General features: G+C 37.8%; 1 protein-coding gene and 1 long non-coding RNA gene across 21 annotated transcripts in view; one reads left to right on the forward strand and one right to left on the reverse strand.

The window, feature by feature from the left end:
• The window catches only part of ANK2 (ankyrin 2), a 240,916-nt gene that overhangs the window by 92,301 nt on the left and 132,944 nt on the right, over positions 1-15,671 (reverse strand). For all 20 annotated transcript variants that reach the window (XM_067735248.1, XM_067735265.1, XM_067735257.1 and 17 more), the window contains 2 exons: positions 14,213-14,311; positions 13,746-13,844 (listed from right to left, as the gene is read on the reverse strand). In XM_067735248.1, the coding sequence (XP_067591349.1) occupies positions 13,746-13,844; positions 14,213-14,311 (198 nt within the window). The remainder of the gene's footprint in view (positions 1-13,745; positions 13,845-14,212; positions 14,312-15,671) is intronic.
• Positions 5,687-13,744, forward strand: LOC137223480 (uncharacterized). The gene is made up of 2 exons (XR_010942892.1): positions 5,687-5,764; positions 12,897-13,744. It is a non-coding gene; the product is annotated as an uncharacterized lncRNA (long non-coding RNA).

Below are 15,671 nucleotides of genomic sequence, written 5' to 3' on the forward strand. Positions count from 1 at the left end.
GCTCCGCAACGGGAGAGGCCACAACAGTGAGAGGCCCGCATACCGCAAAAAAAAAAAAAAGAAGTGAACTTAAAAGCAAGGGATACATATTTTAATTGGTATGCAAAAGCCTCCAAAAGGGTTCAAAATTTCAAAATAGCTCCACTGAAAGTTCTGTTGCAAAGAGCTAAGAAAAAATTAAAGATATAAGAGGTTCCTAAAACAAAAGACTGTAAGACTGACATAACTCCAGTGGTCCCCTCTTTCCTCCTTTACTTAAGTATTCATTCTAGTAATCCTGTCTGAATTGCCTTTTCCACTCTAAAGAGAACAGGAGACCGTAAACAAAAGCCCACCATGTTAATGGCCTTACAGACACCCCCATGCCTATCTTCGAAGGAGGGCCCCCATATGGACACCTCTCAGAGCTGATGAGACTTTGAGGGATCTTCTGGTAAACTGCTACACTATGCCCTTAAATTGCCAAGGAAAGCTAAAATTAAAGTGAATAAAAAACAGGAGCCTGTAGAGGGGATCCAGGGAGAAATGGCAGAAGCCAGGGAAAGGTAAGAATTCTTACCAAACCCAGTTCTACTGAACCTGTCTATAGTGCCCAGGTGAAAGAGGAAAATAAAATTTCAACTTGTCCCTTCCTTTCCAATACAGATCCATTGGTTATTGATCCTTTCTCTCCCAGGGATAGCCATTGCCTTCTTGCTTGTCTTGCTTGATGCCCTAAGTACCTGGCTTGGCTTTCTGCCTGCCTGGGACATGCAAGTTGTCAGTTCTTTCTTTTGCTTGCCTTTGGGTGACTCTAGATCTTGTGAATATAATATCTTTTGCACCCTTTTGGGGGACACCTCTTGAGTCCAAGAGTTTGTTCAATATTACCAGAAATATCCATTGTTTGTCCTGGCTGAAAACTGACAAGATATTTGAAAGGATTTAATAACTTTATAACCAGAGGTTTGGCCAAATTGGAAGCTGATATTCAGAGCCTGACAGATTAAAAAAAATTTTTTTTGGCCATCTTCTCTAAGCTAAATGTAACCAGAGAGAAACATTCCAACATAGGTAGAGGGGTATGTCAGTCCGTTAGCATCCAGGCTCCAACGCAGTTCTTTAAGGAATTGAGAACAACTGTCCTTATCTTAAAAGTCTTTGCAAAGCTAGAAGTATAGCTCTAGAGAACTGCAGGAAAAAAAAAAAGGAGGTGGGGAAGGGGACTTTAAAAAAAATACAAATTGCTAAAGCAGCACTCTTGCCCAAAAATCTAGTTCAAGGAAAATTTTTAAATGAAAACTGTAAGATCTCTGTTTATGTCTGTCTGTATGCTCATGTGTGTCTATATGTGTTGTAGGTGTGTGGCATTTTTCTACCTTTGAATGGTATTGCTAAAGTTAATTTGTAAAAGAGCTCCATTTAACTGGCTTAAACAAGCAAGCCTTTTACAAATTTAGGATTCAAACTAACCCAAATGCTTTTCAAGTTCACATGATCTGCGATAATGTTTGGTAAATAAAGGCTAGTTTAAGTTTGATGGTTTAATGAAAATAGATATGCCTTTAGAGTTAATAACATTGAATATAATGCAGACAAAACTTTTTATTCTACCTGGGCTTATTAGTCAAATAAATTCATGTTATCTCTTGCAAAATTTGTCAGCCAGAAAAATAACCTAGAACATTAACAGACTTTGTCTAATGTCTCATGAGGTTTTTGTGGGTGGTCTAAACATAATTATTGAAAACAAGTAAATTAAATGGGTGTAAGTGAGAGAAAAGTTTCTAGATGAACTTTTTCGTACTTACCCCAAAGCTTTCTAGTATCCTGAGACCTTAAAGTTTTGCTAAGTTGAATTAAATGATGGATAGTCATAGAATATCCAGACCATTTCCAAATAGGATAAAATATTGAAACATTTATTACTGGGCATAGGTTTATCCACTTTTTGCTTCCTTTCACAAAGGAATTAAAGATATTTGGGTCTATTAGCAAACATCTTTTGTGCCATTGTGAGCATTTTTCCAGAAATTATAAAAAGTATTTATAAGTCTGGCAGTAAACAGAATGCTGATATAAATGACAGTTTATAATGCTTCTTAGTTTTCACTAGAATTAAAGGTTACTAAGAGTTAAATATTCTTATATGTGCAGTTAGTTAAGCCTACTAGAAATAATAAGGAAAAGGAATTTTACATGTGGTCAGGACTAGATAAGTAGAATGAATTTAGTTATGTAAATAAGTTTGAATATCAAAAGTTGGCTGGTGCAAAATTGGAATTTGTTTTTTTCTCTGTGAGAAGGTCAACATTTTTTGTTTTCTATAAGTCTGTTCTTGAAAATAAGAGATTACGAAAGGTTTTTCTTTAAGTAATCTGCCTAGAAAAAACAAAGATATTATATCTTGTCAAAATAATCACCTATGTTCTATGTTGTCATTATCAGGTCATTGATTACTTAAATAAACCTAGTCCTCTAGATATTAAAAGAGCTAAGTTTTGCTCAGAACTATGTAACCTTCAGTGTCTACCTAGGAAATCTTTGTTATTTTGATTAAATAGGTAACTAAGTATTGTTTCACAATGACCTATGACCCTATTTGATCAAGTTATAAAATCTTCTGATATTTTTGACAAACTTCCCCAAAATCAAATTCTAAATGAAGTCTTTTTGACCTTAAACTAACATGGAAATTTTCCAGAGGGCCCCTGGAATGTTTCAAAAGATTTGTTCTCTCTCCTTATAAAAAGGGAGATGCTTATTTGGTATTAATTATGCTTATTTGGTATGTTAAATTACATGGGAAGCATGTAAGAAGTAATACAAAGCCTTCTTTATGTTGTGTTTATTACAGGTATATGTTATAAGTATTTCATAAATTGTGTGAAATTCCTGGAAATCTGATACGTCCTAATTCCAGTTATTATCTAAATATGTTGTGTGTCACAGAAATAACTAAATATCCTTGTTAATTCCATCAGGTCTTTAATAATGGACATTTTTTAAGTCTTCTGTCATTTGCAGAGAGCTATTGTTTTACTCTGACACTTTGCAAAGGTCTTCTGGCAAAAGTATTTCATCTTCAGAAAAATTCAAGAAAATAACTTTTTGACAAGTGCAGGCTTCTGATAACTTTAAGATCATACAACTGAATTGGTAAGCACAAAGCCTGCCTTTGGATATTCTTGGAAGGGATTATACCAAGTCCCCTTTACTATTCAGATGACAGCGAAACTTCAACAATTCAAGCCTTGGGCACATATTTCACAGTTAACAAAGACTCCAGCTGACATCTGGTCCCATCCAAATGCTGGAGACCTCCAAATTAAACTGACTAGGAAGAGAAGTAGCTGACATCAAGGTAGACTGCTTCTTCCCAAGACACCAGATCATGACTTCATGCTTTAACTAAACGTGAAACCCTCTCTTCTCCTTTCCTTTACTCCAGCATTGGCCTGGAAAGATAACACCACCATTCATATCTCCCAGGCCATTGCTAAGAGAAGTAACCTTTCAGACTGCTGGATTTGTCATCAAAAACTCGGATCTGTCCATGAGGCTAGAGACCCCTGGTATGTTTCCCTGTCTCTTATTAATACCCCAAATTTGGGAAACTTTGTGTCCATGTTCTATGCAAAGAAAGGGATACAAGGCAAGAATAACCAGACTGCAACTGCCTACATGGTCCACAGACCCTTAATACCAGGAGGCATGCATGATTCCAAATTAACTCTCTTTGACAGATCCCTACATCCCTGATTAGGAGTAAATGTTAATGAGGAACCTCTCTTTAACTTTTGAAGATATTCCAGATTCTGTTGCGAAGATAAGAGCTGCCCAAGAAAGATCCTTAGACTCTGTGGCTAAAGTTATTCTTGATAATAGGATAGCCCTTGATTCTGTTTGAGCTGAGCAAGAGTGTGTGTTGCAGCCAACACCCCCTGCTGCACTTGGATTAACACTTCTGGGGAAGTTGAAACAATTACATAAAATCACTGAGCAAGCCACTTGGCTTAAAAAAGGTGACTCCTTCAATGAGGTCTTGATTTCAATTGATTTCGGTCTTGGGCACCACGGCTCAGAAGTGTACTCCAAACATTGGGAATTATCCTGCTTATAATAATTATAATAATCTCCCTCGTGCATCGTGTTCTGGCAAAAGCTTTAAATACATGTTCACAGCCACTAAACACAAAGCAAATGATCTCCCTAAGACTGGAACATCAGGAAAGGAACGAAGAGAATAACCAATTTAAAGATTGTGAACCTGAAGCTATAATCTTTGAATATCACGGGGTAGAAGAAACATCATAACCTATGGATACCACCAAAGAGATGATAAAAACCATGAGAACTTCAGAGAGGTAGCTGAGAGTGATGCTAATGCCTTAAAGTTTGATCACTTCTTTCAGTTAAGCTGAAAGTCTGATCAAAAGGGGGGAACTGTTAAAAAGAAAAGCCATAGGCCAAAAAATGGAATCACTTGTGCTAGGCCACACCATGAAACCGGGGCTTAATACCTAACCTAACTGAAGCTTCAACCTCGCCAGAAATGTAGTCTTAATTGGTCAGTCAGGAATTTTCTGGTCAGCACCAAGAACGTAATCCGTCACGTGGGCCCGCACCATCCCCAAAACGAAGAAGAGGTAATCTGCCACTTAGACCCCTTCTGTCCCCCATATGTAGGATACCTAGGTCCGAAATAATCTTTTTTCTTTATGACCTCCTTGTTCTGCCTTTTAAAACCTTTCCCGTTTTGCAGTCCTTTGGAACTCCTCTCTACTTGCTAGATAGATGCTGCTGATTCATGAATCATTCAATAAAGCCAATTAGATCTTTAAAATTTACTTGATTGAATTTTTTTAACACAATGCATAGGGTGCCACATGATTCCTTCTATGCTTTCACTCTGGCCTTTCCATCCATGGGGATGTACCATATGTGTGACAGTCTATTTGTCTGACTACCCCCAGGCTGGAATGTCATCAGCTTTGCCTTGTCTGTTATATATCCCTACAATGGAATGACCTCAGGAAACCTGGAAATATAAATCAATTACAAGGACTCTGAGAAACTTATAGCTACTGCAAGGACTCTGCTCTCAAGTCAAGTAATCCATGGATATTTCAGGAGCATAAAGTAAGTAATATTTCTTTTCCTAAAAAAATTACTCCTTTCCATTGTGTTTATAAAGATTATACCAAAGTTTTATAAAATTTCCCAAATTTTTATACCAAGTGATGAATGTTTGAAGAGTAAACGAAATACGTATGTTTTTATTTTCATAGCAACAAAACAATTTTTTAGTAACTATGGTTACATATGGGATGTGAGGAAGAAAACATGATTCCTCCTCCAAAACTGTCATTTTCTGTGAAAAAATTCTGAAGTATTTATTAAAAGAATGTCCTTTGAGGTATGTATCTGTCCACTCCCCTGAAGATATATGAAAAGATATATTTACTTCCAAAAGCAGGTAAAATCTACATAGTTCACTTTTTTAAAATCTGAAAAGTTAAAATGAGATTTTTCTCTCAACCAAATGTCCATTTGAATGCAGATGAAACCCAGGGGAGGTAAATGATGTTATATAGACAACATGTCTGGCTTTTAAATATCCTAACAATTTCAACAAATATTTAACAAAAAAATATGGTAAACGTTTTCAAGTTCTGACAAAATCTCATTGCATTGCTGCATTTATGCCTTTCCGGAGAATACCTGGATTCCAGCAAGAAAGTCTTTCCAGCAATACTTATATGTGAACTGACTCAGCAAAAAGGTATCACACTCTAAAGCCTGAGAATTCATATGGAAGCTTTTAAATAAGTCTCAAAGTGCAATTTCATGAACACTCAAGAACTGCTCAGAAACTAGGCAATAGCTATTCTTGTTAGAGTCAGAGTAGAAGTTTTGAATCTCAAATGTTATTAGTATTACAATAATTAAAAAAATAACTTTATTTTTAATTCAGTTACAAATACGCTCATGTATAGGCATGCTTTTGTTTCTACTTCAAAGAGGATATAAAAAACTGAGTTCCAAAACTTATGTTTCTAATTAGTAGCATCTTTTTTTTTAAACATCTTTATGGAGTATAATTGCTTTACAATACTGTGTTAGTTTCTGCTGTACAGCATAGTGAATCAGCTATACATATACATATATCCCGATATCCCCTCCCTCTTGCGTCTCCCTCCCACCCTCCCTATCCCACCCCTCTAGGTGGTCACACAGCACTGAGCTGATCTCCCTGTGCTATGCAGCTGCTTCCCACTAGCTATCTGTTTTACATTTGGTAGTGTATATATATCCATGCCACTCTCTCACTTTGTCACAGCTTACCCTTCCCCCTCCCCATGTCCTTCAGTCCATTCTCAATGTCTGCGTCTTTATTCCTGTCCTGCCCCTAGGTTCTTCAGAACCACTTTTTTTTAGATTCCATATATATGTGTTAGCAGACGGTATTCATTTTTCTCTTTCCGACTGACTTCACTCTGTATGACAGACTCTAGGTCCATCCACCTCACTACAAATAACTCAATTCTGTTTCTTTTTATGGCTGAGTAATATCCCATTGTATATATGTGCCACATCTTCTTCATCCATTCATCTGTTGATGGACACTTAGGTTGCTTCCATGTCCTGACTATTGTAAATAGTGCTGCAATGAACACTGTGGTACATGTCTCTTTTTGAATTATGGTTTTCTCAGGGTATATGCCCAGTAGTGGGATTGCTGGGTCATACGGTAGTTCTATTTTTAGTTTCTTAAGGAACCTCCATACTGTTCTGCATAGTGGCTCTATCAATTTACATTCCCACCAACAGTGCAAGAGGGTTCCCTTCTCTCCACACCCTCTTTAGCATTCATTGTTTGTAGGTGTTTTGATGAAGGTCATTCTGACCGGTATGAGGTGATAAATGTATTGTGGTTTTGATTTGCATTTCTCTTATGATTAGTGACGTTGAGCATCCTTTCATGTGTTTGTTGGCAATCTGTATATATTCTTTGGAGAAATCTCTATTTAGGTCTTCTGACCATTTTTGGATTTGTTTGTTTGTTTTTTTGATATTGAGCTGAATGAGCTGCTTGTATATTTTGGAGATTAACCCTTTGTCAGTTGCTTCATTTGCAAATATTTTCTCCCTTTCTGAGGGTTGTCTTTTCGTCTTGTTTATGGTTTCCTTTGCTGTTCAAAAGCTTTTAAGTTTCATTAGGTCCCATTTGTTTATTTTTGTTTTTATTTCCATTTCCCTAGAAGGTGGATCAAAAAGGATCTTGCTGTGATTTATGTCATGGAGTGTTTAATCCATGACATTTAATCCATTTACATTTTTTTAAACATCTTTATCGGAGTATAATTGCTTTACAATGGCATGTTAGTTTCTGCTTTATAACAAAGTGAATCAGTTATACATATACATATGTTCCCATATCTCTTCCCTCTTGCGTCTCCCTCCCTCCCACCCTCCCTATCCCACCCCTCTAGGTGGTCACAAACCACCGAGCTGATCTCCCTGTGCTATGCGGCTGCTTCCCATTAGCTATCTATTTTACGTTTGGTAGTGTACATATATGTCCATGCCACTCTCTCACTTTATCACAGCTTACCCTTCCCCCCTCCCCATATTCTCAAGTCCATTCTCTAGTAGGTCTGTGTCTTTATTCCTGTCCCACCCCTAGGTTCTTCATGACCTTTTTTTTTTCCTTAGATTCCATATACATGTGTTAGCATACGGTATTTGCTTTTCTCTTTCTGACTTACTTCACTCTGTATAACAGACTCTAGGTCCATCCACCTCACTACAAATAACTCAATTTTGTTTCTTTTTATGGCTGAGTAATATTCCATTGTGTATATGTGCCACATCTTCTTTATCCATTCATCTGTTGATGGGCACTTAGGTTGTTTCCATCTCCAGGCTATTGTAAATAGAGCTGCAATGAATATTTTGGTACATGACTCTCTTTCAATTATGGTTTTCTCAGGGTATATGCCCAGTAGTGGGATTGCTGGGTCATATGGTAGTTCTATTTGTAGTTTTTTAAGGAACCTCCATACTGTTCTCCATAGTGGCTGTACCAATTCACATTCCCACCAGCAGTGCAAGAGGGTTCCCTTTTCTCCACACCCTCTCCAGCATTTATTGTTTCTAGATTTTTTGATGATTGCTATTCTGACCCGTGTGAGATATCTCATAGTAGTTTTGATTTGCATTTCTCTAATGATGTTGAGCATTCTTTCATGTGTTTGTTGGCAGTCTGTATATCTTCTTTGGAGAAATGTCTATTTAGGTCTTCTGCCCATTTTTGGATTGGGTTGTTTGTTTTTTTGTTATGGAACTGCATGAGCTGCTTGTAAATTTTGGAGATTAATCCTTTGTCAGTTGCTTCATTTGCAAATATTTTCTCCCATTCTGAGGGTTGTCTTTGGGTCTTGTTTATGGTTTCCTTTGCTGTGCAAAAGCTTTTAAGTTTCATTAGGTTCCACTTGTTTATTCTTGTTTTTATATCCATTTCTCTAGGAGGTGGGTCAAAAAGGATCTTGCTGTGATTTATGTCATAGAGTGTTCTGCCTATGTTTTCCTCTAAGAGTTTGATAGTGTCTGGCCTTACATTTAGGTCTTTAATCCATTTTGAGTTTATTTTTGTGTATGGTATGGTGTTAGGGAGTGTTCTAATTTCATTCTTTTACATGTACCTGTCCAGTTTTCCCAGCACCACTTATTGAAGAGACTGTCTTTTCTCCACTGTATATTCTTGCCTCCTTTATCAAAGATAAGGTGACCATATGTGCGTGGGTTTATCTCTGGGCTTTCTATCCTGTTCCATTGATCTATGTTTCTGTTTTTGTGCCAGTACCATACTGTCTTGATTACTGTAGCTTTCTAGTATAGTCTGAAGTCAGGGAGCCTGATTCCTTGAGCTCCATTTTTCGTTCTCAAGATTGCTTTGGCCATTCGTGGTCTTTTGTGTTTCCATACAAAGTGTGAAATTTTTTGTTCTAGTTCTGTGAAAAACGCCAGTGGTAGTTTGATAGGGATTGCATTGAATCTGTAGATTGCTTTGGGTAGTAGAATCATTTTCACAATGTTGATTCTTCCAATCCAAGAACATGGTATATCTCTCCATCTATTTGTATCATCTTTAATTTCTTTTATCAGTGTCTTATAATTTTCTGCATACAGGTCTTTTGTCTGCTTAGGTAGGTTTATTCCTAGGTATTTTATTCTTTTTGTAGCAGTGGTAAATGGGAGTGTTTCCTTAATTTCTCTTTCAGATTTTTCATCCTTAGTGTATAGGAATGCCAGAGATTTCTGTGCATTCATTTTGTATCCTGCTACTTTACCAAATTCATTGATTAGCTCTAGTAGTTTTCTGGTGGCATCTTTAGGATTCTCTATGTATAGTATCATGTCACCTGCAAACAGTGACAGCTTTACTTCTTCTTTTCCGATTTGGATTCCTTTTCTTTCTTTTTCTTCTCTGATCACTGTGGCTAAAACATCCAAAACTATATTGAATAATAGTGGTGCGAGTGGGCAGCCTGGTCTTGTTCCTGATCTTAGTGGAAATGGTTTCAGTTTTTCACCATTGAGGATGATGTTGGCTGTGGGTTTGTCATATATGCCCTTTATTATGTTGAGGAAAGTTCCCTCTATGCCTACTTTCTGCAGGGTTTTTTTTTTTTTATCATAAATGGGTGTTGAATTTTGTTGAAAGCTTTCTCTGCATCTATTGAGATGATCATATGGTTTTTCTCCTTCAATTTTTTAATATGGTGTATCACATTGATTGATTTGCATATATTGAAGAATCCTTGCAATCCTGTTTTGTGATTGCTTGTGATTGCTCTGTTCATATTTTCTATTTCTTCCTGGTTCAGTCTCAGCAGGTTGTGCATTTCTGTGAACTTGTCCATTTCTTCCAGGTTGTCCATTTTATTGGCATAGAGTTGCTTGTAGTAATCTCTCATGATCCTTTGTATTTCTGCAGTGTCAGTTGTTACTTCTCCTTTTTCATTTCTAATTCTACTGATTTGAGTCTTCTCCCTTTTTCATGATGAGTCTGGCTAATGGTTTATAAATTTTGTTTATCTTCTCAAAGAACCAGCTTTTAGTTTTATTGATCTTTGCTATCGTTTCCTTCATTTCTTTTCCATTTATTTCTGATCTGATCTTTATGATTTCTTTCCTTCTGCTGACTTTGGGGTTTTTTTGTTCTTCTTTCTCTAATTGCTTTAGGTGAAATGTTAGGTTGTTTATTTGAGATGTTTCCTGTTTCTTAAGGTAGGATTGTATTGCTATAAACTTCCCTCTTAGAACTGCTTTTGCTGCGTCCCATAGGTTTTGGGTCGTCGTGTTTTCATTGTCATTTGTTTCTAGGTATTTTTTGATTTCCTCTTTGATTTCTTCAGTGATCTCTTGGTTATTAAGTAGTGTATTGTTTAGTCTCCATGTGTTTGTATTTTTTACAGATCTTTTCCTATAATTGATATCTAGTCTAATAGCGTTGTGGTTGGAAAAGATATTTGATATGATTTCAATTTTCTTAAATTTACCAAGGCTTGATTTGTGACCCAAGATATGATCTATCCTGGAAATGTTCCATGAGCACTTGAGAAAAATGTGTATTTTATTGTTTTTTGATGGATTGTCCTATAAATATCAATTAAGTCCATCTTGTTTAATGTATCATTTAAAGCTTGTGTTTCCTTATTTATTTTCATGTTGGATGATCTGTCCATTGGTGAAAGTGGGGTGTTAAAGTCCCCTACTATGGTTGTGTTACTGTCGATTTCCCCTTTTATGGCTGTTAGTATTTGCCTTATGTATTGAGGTGCTCCTATGTAGGGTGCATAAATATGTACAATTGTTATATCTTCTTCCTGGATCTATCCCTTGATCATTATGTAGTGTCCTTCTTTGTCTCTTGTAATAGTCTTTATTTTAATGTCTATTTTGTCTGATATGAGAATTGCTACTCCAGCTTTCTTCTGATTTCCATTTACATGGAATATCTTTTTCCATCCCCTCACATTCAGTCTGTATGTGTCCCTAGGTCTGGAGTGGGTCTCTTGTAGACAGCATATATATGGGTCTTGTTTTTGTATCCATTCAGCCAGTCTGTGTCTTTTGGTGGGAGCATTTCATTCATTTACATTTAAGGTAATTATCGATATGTATGTTCCTATTCCCATTTTCTTAATTGTTTTGGGTTTGTTATTGTAGGTCTTTTCCTTCTCTTGTGTTTCTTGCCTAGAGAAGTTCCTTTAGCATCTGTTGTAGAGCTGGTTTGCTGGTGCTGAACTCTCTCAGCTTTTGCTTGTCTGTAAAGATTTTAATTTCTCCATCAAATCTGAATGAGATCCTTGCTGGGTAGAGTAATCTTGGTTGTAGGTTTTTCTCCTTTATCACTTTAAATATGTCCTGCCACTCCCTTCTGGCTTGCAGAGTTTCTGCTGAAAGATCAGCTGTTAACCTTATGGGGATTCCCTTGTGTGTTATTTGTTGTTTTTCCCTTGGTGCTTTTAATATTTTTTCTTTGTATTTAATTTTTGATAGTTTGATTAATATGTGTCTTGGCGTGTTTCTCCTTGGATTTATCCTGTATGGGACCCTCTGTGCTCCCTGGACTTCATTAACTATTTCCTTTCCCATATTAGGGAAGTTTTGAACTATAATCTCTTCAAATATTTTCTCAGTCCCTTTCTTTTTGTCTTCTTCTTCTGGGACCCCTATAATTGGAATGTTGGTGTATTTAATGTTGTCCCAGAGGTCTCTAAGACTGTCCTCAGTTCTTTCCATTCCTTTTTCTTTATCCTGCTCTGCAGTAGTTATTTCCACTATTTTATCTTCCAGGTCACTTATCTGTTCTTCTGCCTCAGTTATTCTATTGATCCCTCCTAGAGTATTTTTAGTTTCATTTATTGTGTTGTTCATCATTACTTGTTTGCTCCTTAGTTCTTCTAGGTCCTTGTTAAACGTTTCTTGTATTTTCTCCATTCTATTTCCAAGATTTTGGAACATCTTTACTATCATTATTCTGAACTCTTTTTCAGGTAGATTGCCTATTTCCTCTTCATATGTTTGGTCTGGTGGGTTTTTACCTTGCTCCTTCATCTGCTGCATTTTTCTCTGTCTTCTCATTTTGTTTAACTCACTGTGTTTGTGGTCTCCTTTTCGCAGGCTGCCAGTTCGTAGTTCCCGTTATTTTTGGTGTCTGCCCCACAGTGGGTGAGGTTGGTTCAGTGGCTTGTGTAGGCTTCCTGGTGGAGGGGACTGGTGCCTGTGGTCTGGTGGTGGGGCTGGATCTTGTCCTTCTAGTGGGCAGGGCTGCGTCTGGTGGAATACCTGTATATCTTTTTTTTTTTTTGGTACGGCGGCCTCTCACTGTTGTGGCCTCTCCCGTTGCGGAGTACAGGCTCTGGATGCACAGGCTCAGCGGCCATGGCTCACGGGTCCAGCCGCTCCGTGGCATGTGGGATCTTCCCGGATCAGGGCATGAACCCGTGTCCCCTGCATCGGCATACGGACTCTCAACCACTGCGCCACCAGGGAAGCCCCCCTGTATATCTTTTTTTCTTTTCCTTTGTGCTTGTCTAGTTTCACTTGAAGTGCACCCCACTCTTCAGACCAGAGTTCCTAGTGTGAAATGGCTGCGCCCAACACCTCAGCTTGGCAGGCCGTGTGCCTGAGCGCTATGCTCCACATGGGCAGCTCTCTCTTTCTCTCTCTTTCTCTCTCTCTCTCTTTCTGTCTCTCTCTTACTCTCACTCTCCTCTCTTTTTCTGTGTCAATTGTGTAGTCTGTCAGAGTCTTATCCCCCTGGGAAGCCTCACCAGCAGCTCTGCCCAGCCCTGGAGCCTTTTTATTCCCTTTGTGCTTATTCTATTTTTACTTGCTCATAGGGTACTGCATGCAGAGGCCTCGAACCCAGCGCTTCAGACCAGAGTTCCTCGTGGAAATCGGGACACCACGACAGCTCAACTCAAGATGGTGGTGGCTAATTATTAGCATCTTGAATGATGACTTTGAAAACTCCCGAATGTGCTCACACTAATTTACTTGAGCCTATTCACACAGCTGCAGTTAGTGATTTCTGATACATAAACTTAAACAAATGCAATTACATACTTCTTTGGACCAAGAAAATTGGAGCTGCAGGTTATATTATGCATAGTAGCAGTAGTCATTTTACGCATTTCTCTTCCTTGAAATAATTTGAATATACCGAAGTGTGGTTTTATGTTCCCATCATGCTTTGCAGGATAGGACCCTTCAGATGGCACTGAGAAAAACAGTCAGCTCTGCATTATCTTTGAAATCTTCCAAGCCAGGCCTTACACAGTATTGCCTCACTGAGCACAACCACGTGGTAGTCCAAATGTGACAGAATTCATTAAAAATGAAAGGCATGCAGTCCAGGCTGCCTGTCTGTATTTCCTCACCAGAGACTGAGGGCTAGGGGAGGGCCAAGGCCGTGAAACAATGTAAAGGAAATCGGCCAGAACATCAAGATATTCTAGCCAGCATCTATTGTATCCTACAGTAAATTGTTAAATCGATGTCGCCTACATGGCTGTCAAAGGTTATTAGAATGAGAAGTCCCAACAACTGTACAAAACTACATCGCTTATTCAAAATCACTTAAGAAGAACTAAAAAGAAAATATGTTTGTAACTATGGCGAGCTACTGAAGTGTCCATATAGCCGAACCATTTGTTTATAGAAAATAAAAATGAGTACATGTATTTTACCTTGGTTTTTGCATTGACATTTGCTCCCTGCTTCAGAAGAAAGTTGACCATTTTCACGTTTCCATAGTGACAGGCCACAATTAAAGGAGTGTAACCAAGCTACAAGTAATAATAAACAAATAAATTACTACTCTAGTAGTTAATACTCAAGGGGAGAGGGGGGCATGGAGGGAAGCAAGTACAGGAAGAAAAGTGCAAGTCATCCTGACTAGCTGAAGTAATGAGGGAGAGAGGGTAAACCTAAGTCTGCAAAGTTGGAATCTTTTTGTAAAGATTCCAAATATCTGCTATCCATTTGCACTTGCTTTCAGTAAAAATGGAGAACCATTATAGATTTGTGAGGAGAGTCATAAATTATTCAGAATGGGCTTTGAGGAGGGGGAACTTGGACTTTGGTGACCTGAATGGGGGCTACTGGGAATAATCCAAGGCAGAACCTGTCACAATATTACAGTGACTCGCTTTACCTTTGTGTGAGCATCCTTGTCAGCCCCATGCTTGGTGAGAATATCAGCAACATTCACTTTATCTTCCTGGGCTGCAAGGTGTAAGGATGTGAGTCCACTCTATAGAGAGAAGGGAAGCAAAGGGGGTACAATTGAAGAAGAAAATACATTGTATCATCTATAATACTATGTCTTGAAAAATCCTGAAAAGTTCACAGCCTCTCTCTAGAAACTGCATTTTCTGATATCTAAGACAAACCCTCCAAGTTAATATGACTTTCCATCTAAGACATACTCTCTAAGTTACTCAACACTTTCTTCAAATTACATTTTCTATACTGTGTACTTATATTATGATGTGAGCCTTTAAAATAACTCAGCTAGTAAGCTTCCAAACAACATTTATTTCAAACCCATCTGTGCCTCCTGTTGAATCAATTTATTTCCTTAAATAATGGACCAACCGGTTACTACTTCTACATTATAACCACAGCAATAATTTATATTTTCATCAATCAAACATCACATCAATGAAAAAGATGTCCAGAGTTACAGGAAATGAGTTCAGAATAATTTTCTCCAGCATCTCCAAAGATAGTACATTATTTTGGGGGTTCCGCTAAGTGCTAAATAGTGACCCCATCATTTATATATTGCCCCATAAATTTGGCCAGTTTTATGTACATGTCCTGGCACACATACATCAAGTAATTATTTTAATTATTTGAATATGCAATTAAAGTACAGTTAAGAATTAATAAAAGATGAAAGAATAGAGAAAGGAGGAGGGAAAAGTGGTTCATTCAGTCAATGCCACAGTCTGGCAGCGTTACTACATATGCAAGTATCTCCCATCAAGCAAAATTGAAATTTAAAGAGTATCTTTAAAACCTAAGTCATTTGTATGTTTAACTAGTGTTTTTTGAGTACCTTTCACATGCCAGGAAGTGTTCTAGGCACTCGAATATATCAGTGAATAAAAGCTTCTGCCCTTTTAGAGCTTATATTCCAGCTAACAGTATATTCATGCCGTATGTTTCTCTCCTGCTGTATTGTTCAAATACCTAGTATATTTATCCTCTACCTGTACATCCTGCATCTGTATACTGAGGTATCTTACTTGTTCTGAGTTGGCACCCCCTCTCCCCCAATTCACATCCAATTAAAGTTGACCATCCCTCTTAACCATGGCTTTGCAGGCCTGCTTTACTTCTATAAACTGACAAGTTCTCTGACCTTTAAAAAATCGAAGTGATATTTACAGAGAAAGAAAAAGTTCTCCAACTAGAGAAAGGGCTTTATATTTAAGAGTCCAAGGCTTTTTGATTCTTACAGTGCTGGCTGAGCTCAGCTTTTGTTTTTCCTTTTTTTTTTTTGGCTGTGCCATGCAGCGTGTGGGATCTTAGTTCTCCAACGAGGGATCGAACCCAGGTCCTTGGCAGTGAAAGCTCTGAGTCCTAACCACTGGACCACCAAGGAA

Source organism: Pseudorca crassidens, chromosome 4 (genome assembly GCF_039906515.1).
Source record: "Pseudorca crassidens isolate mPseCra1 chromosome 4, mPseCra1.hap1, whole genome shotgun sequence".
In the NCBI taxonomy this organism is placed as follows: Eukaryota; Metazoa; Chordata; class Mammalia; order Artiodactyla; family Delphinidae; genus Pseudorca; species Pseudorca crassidens.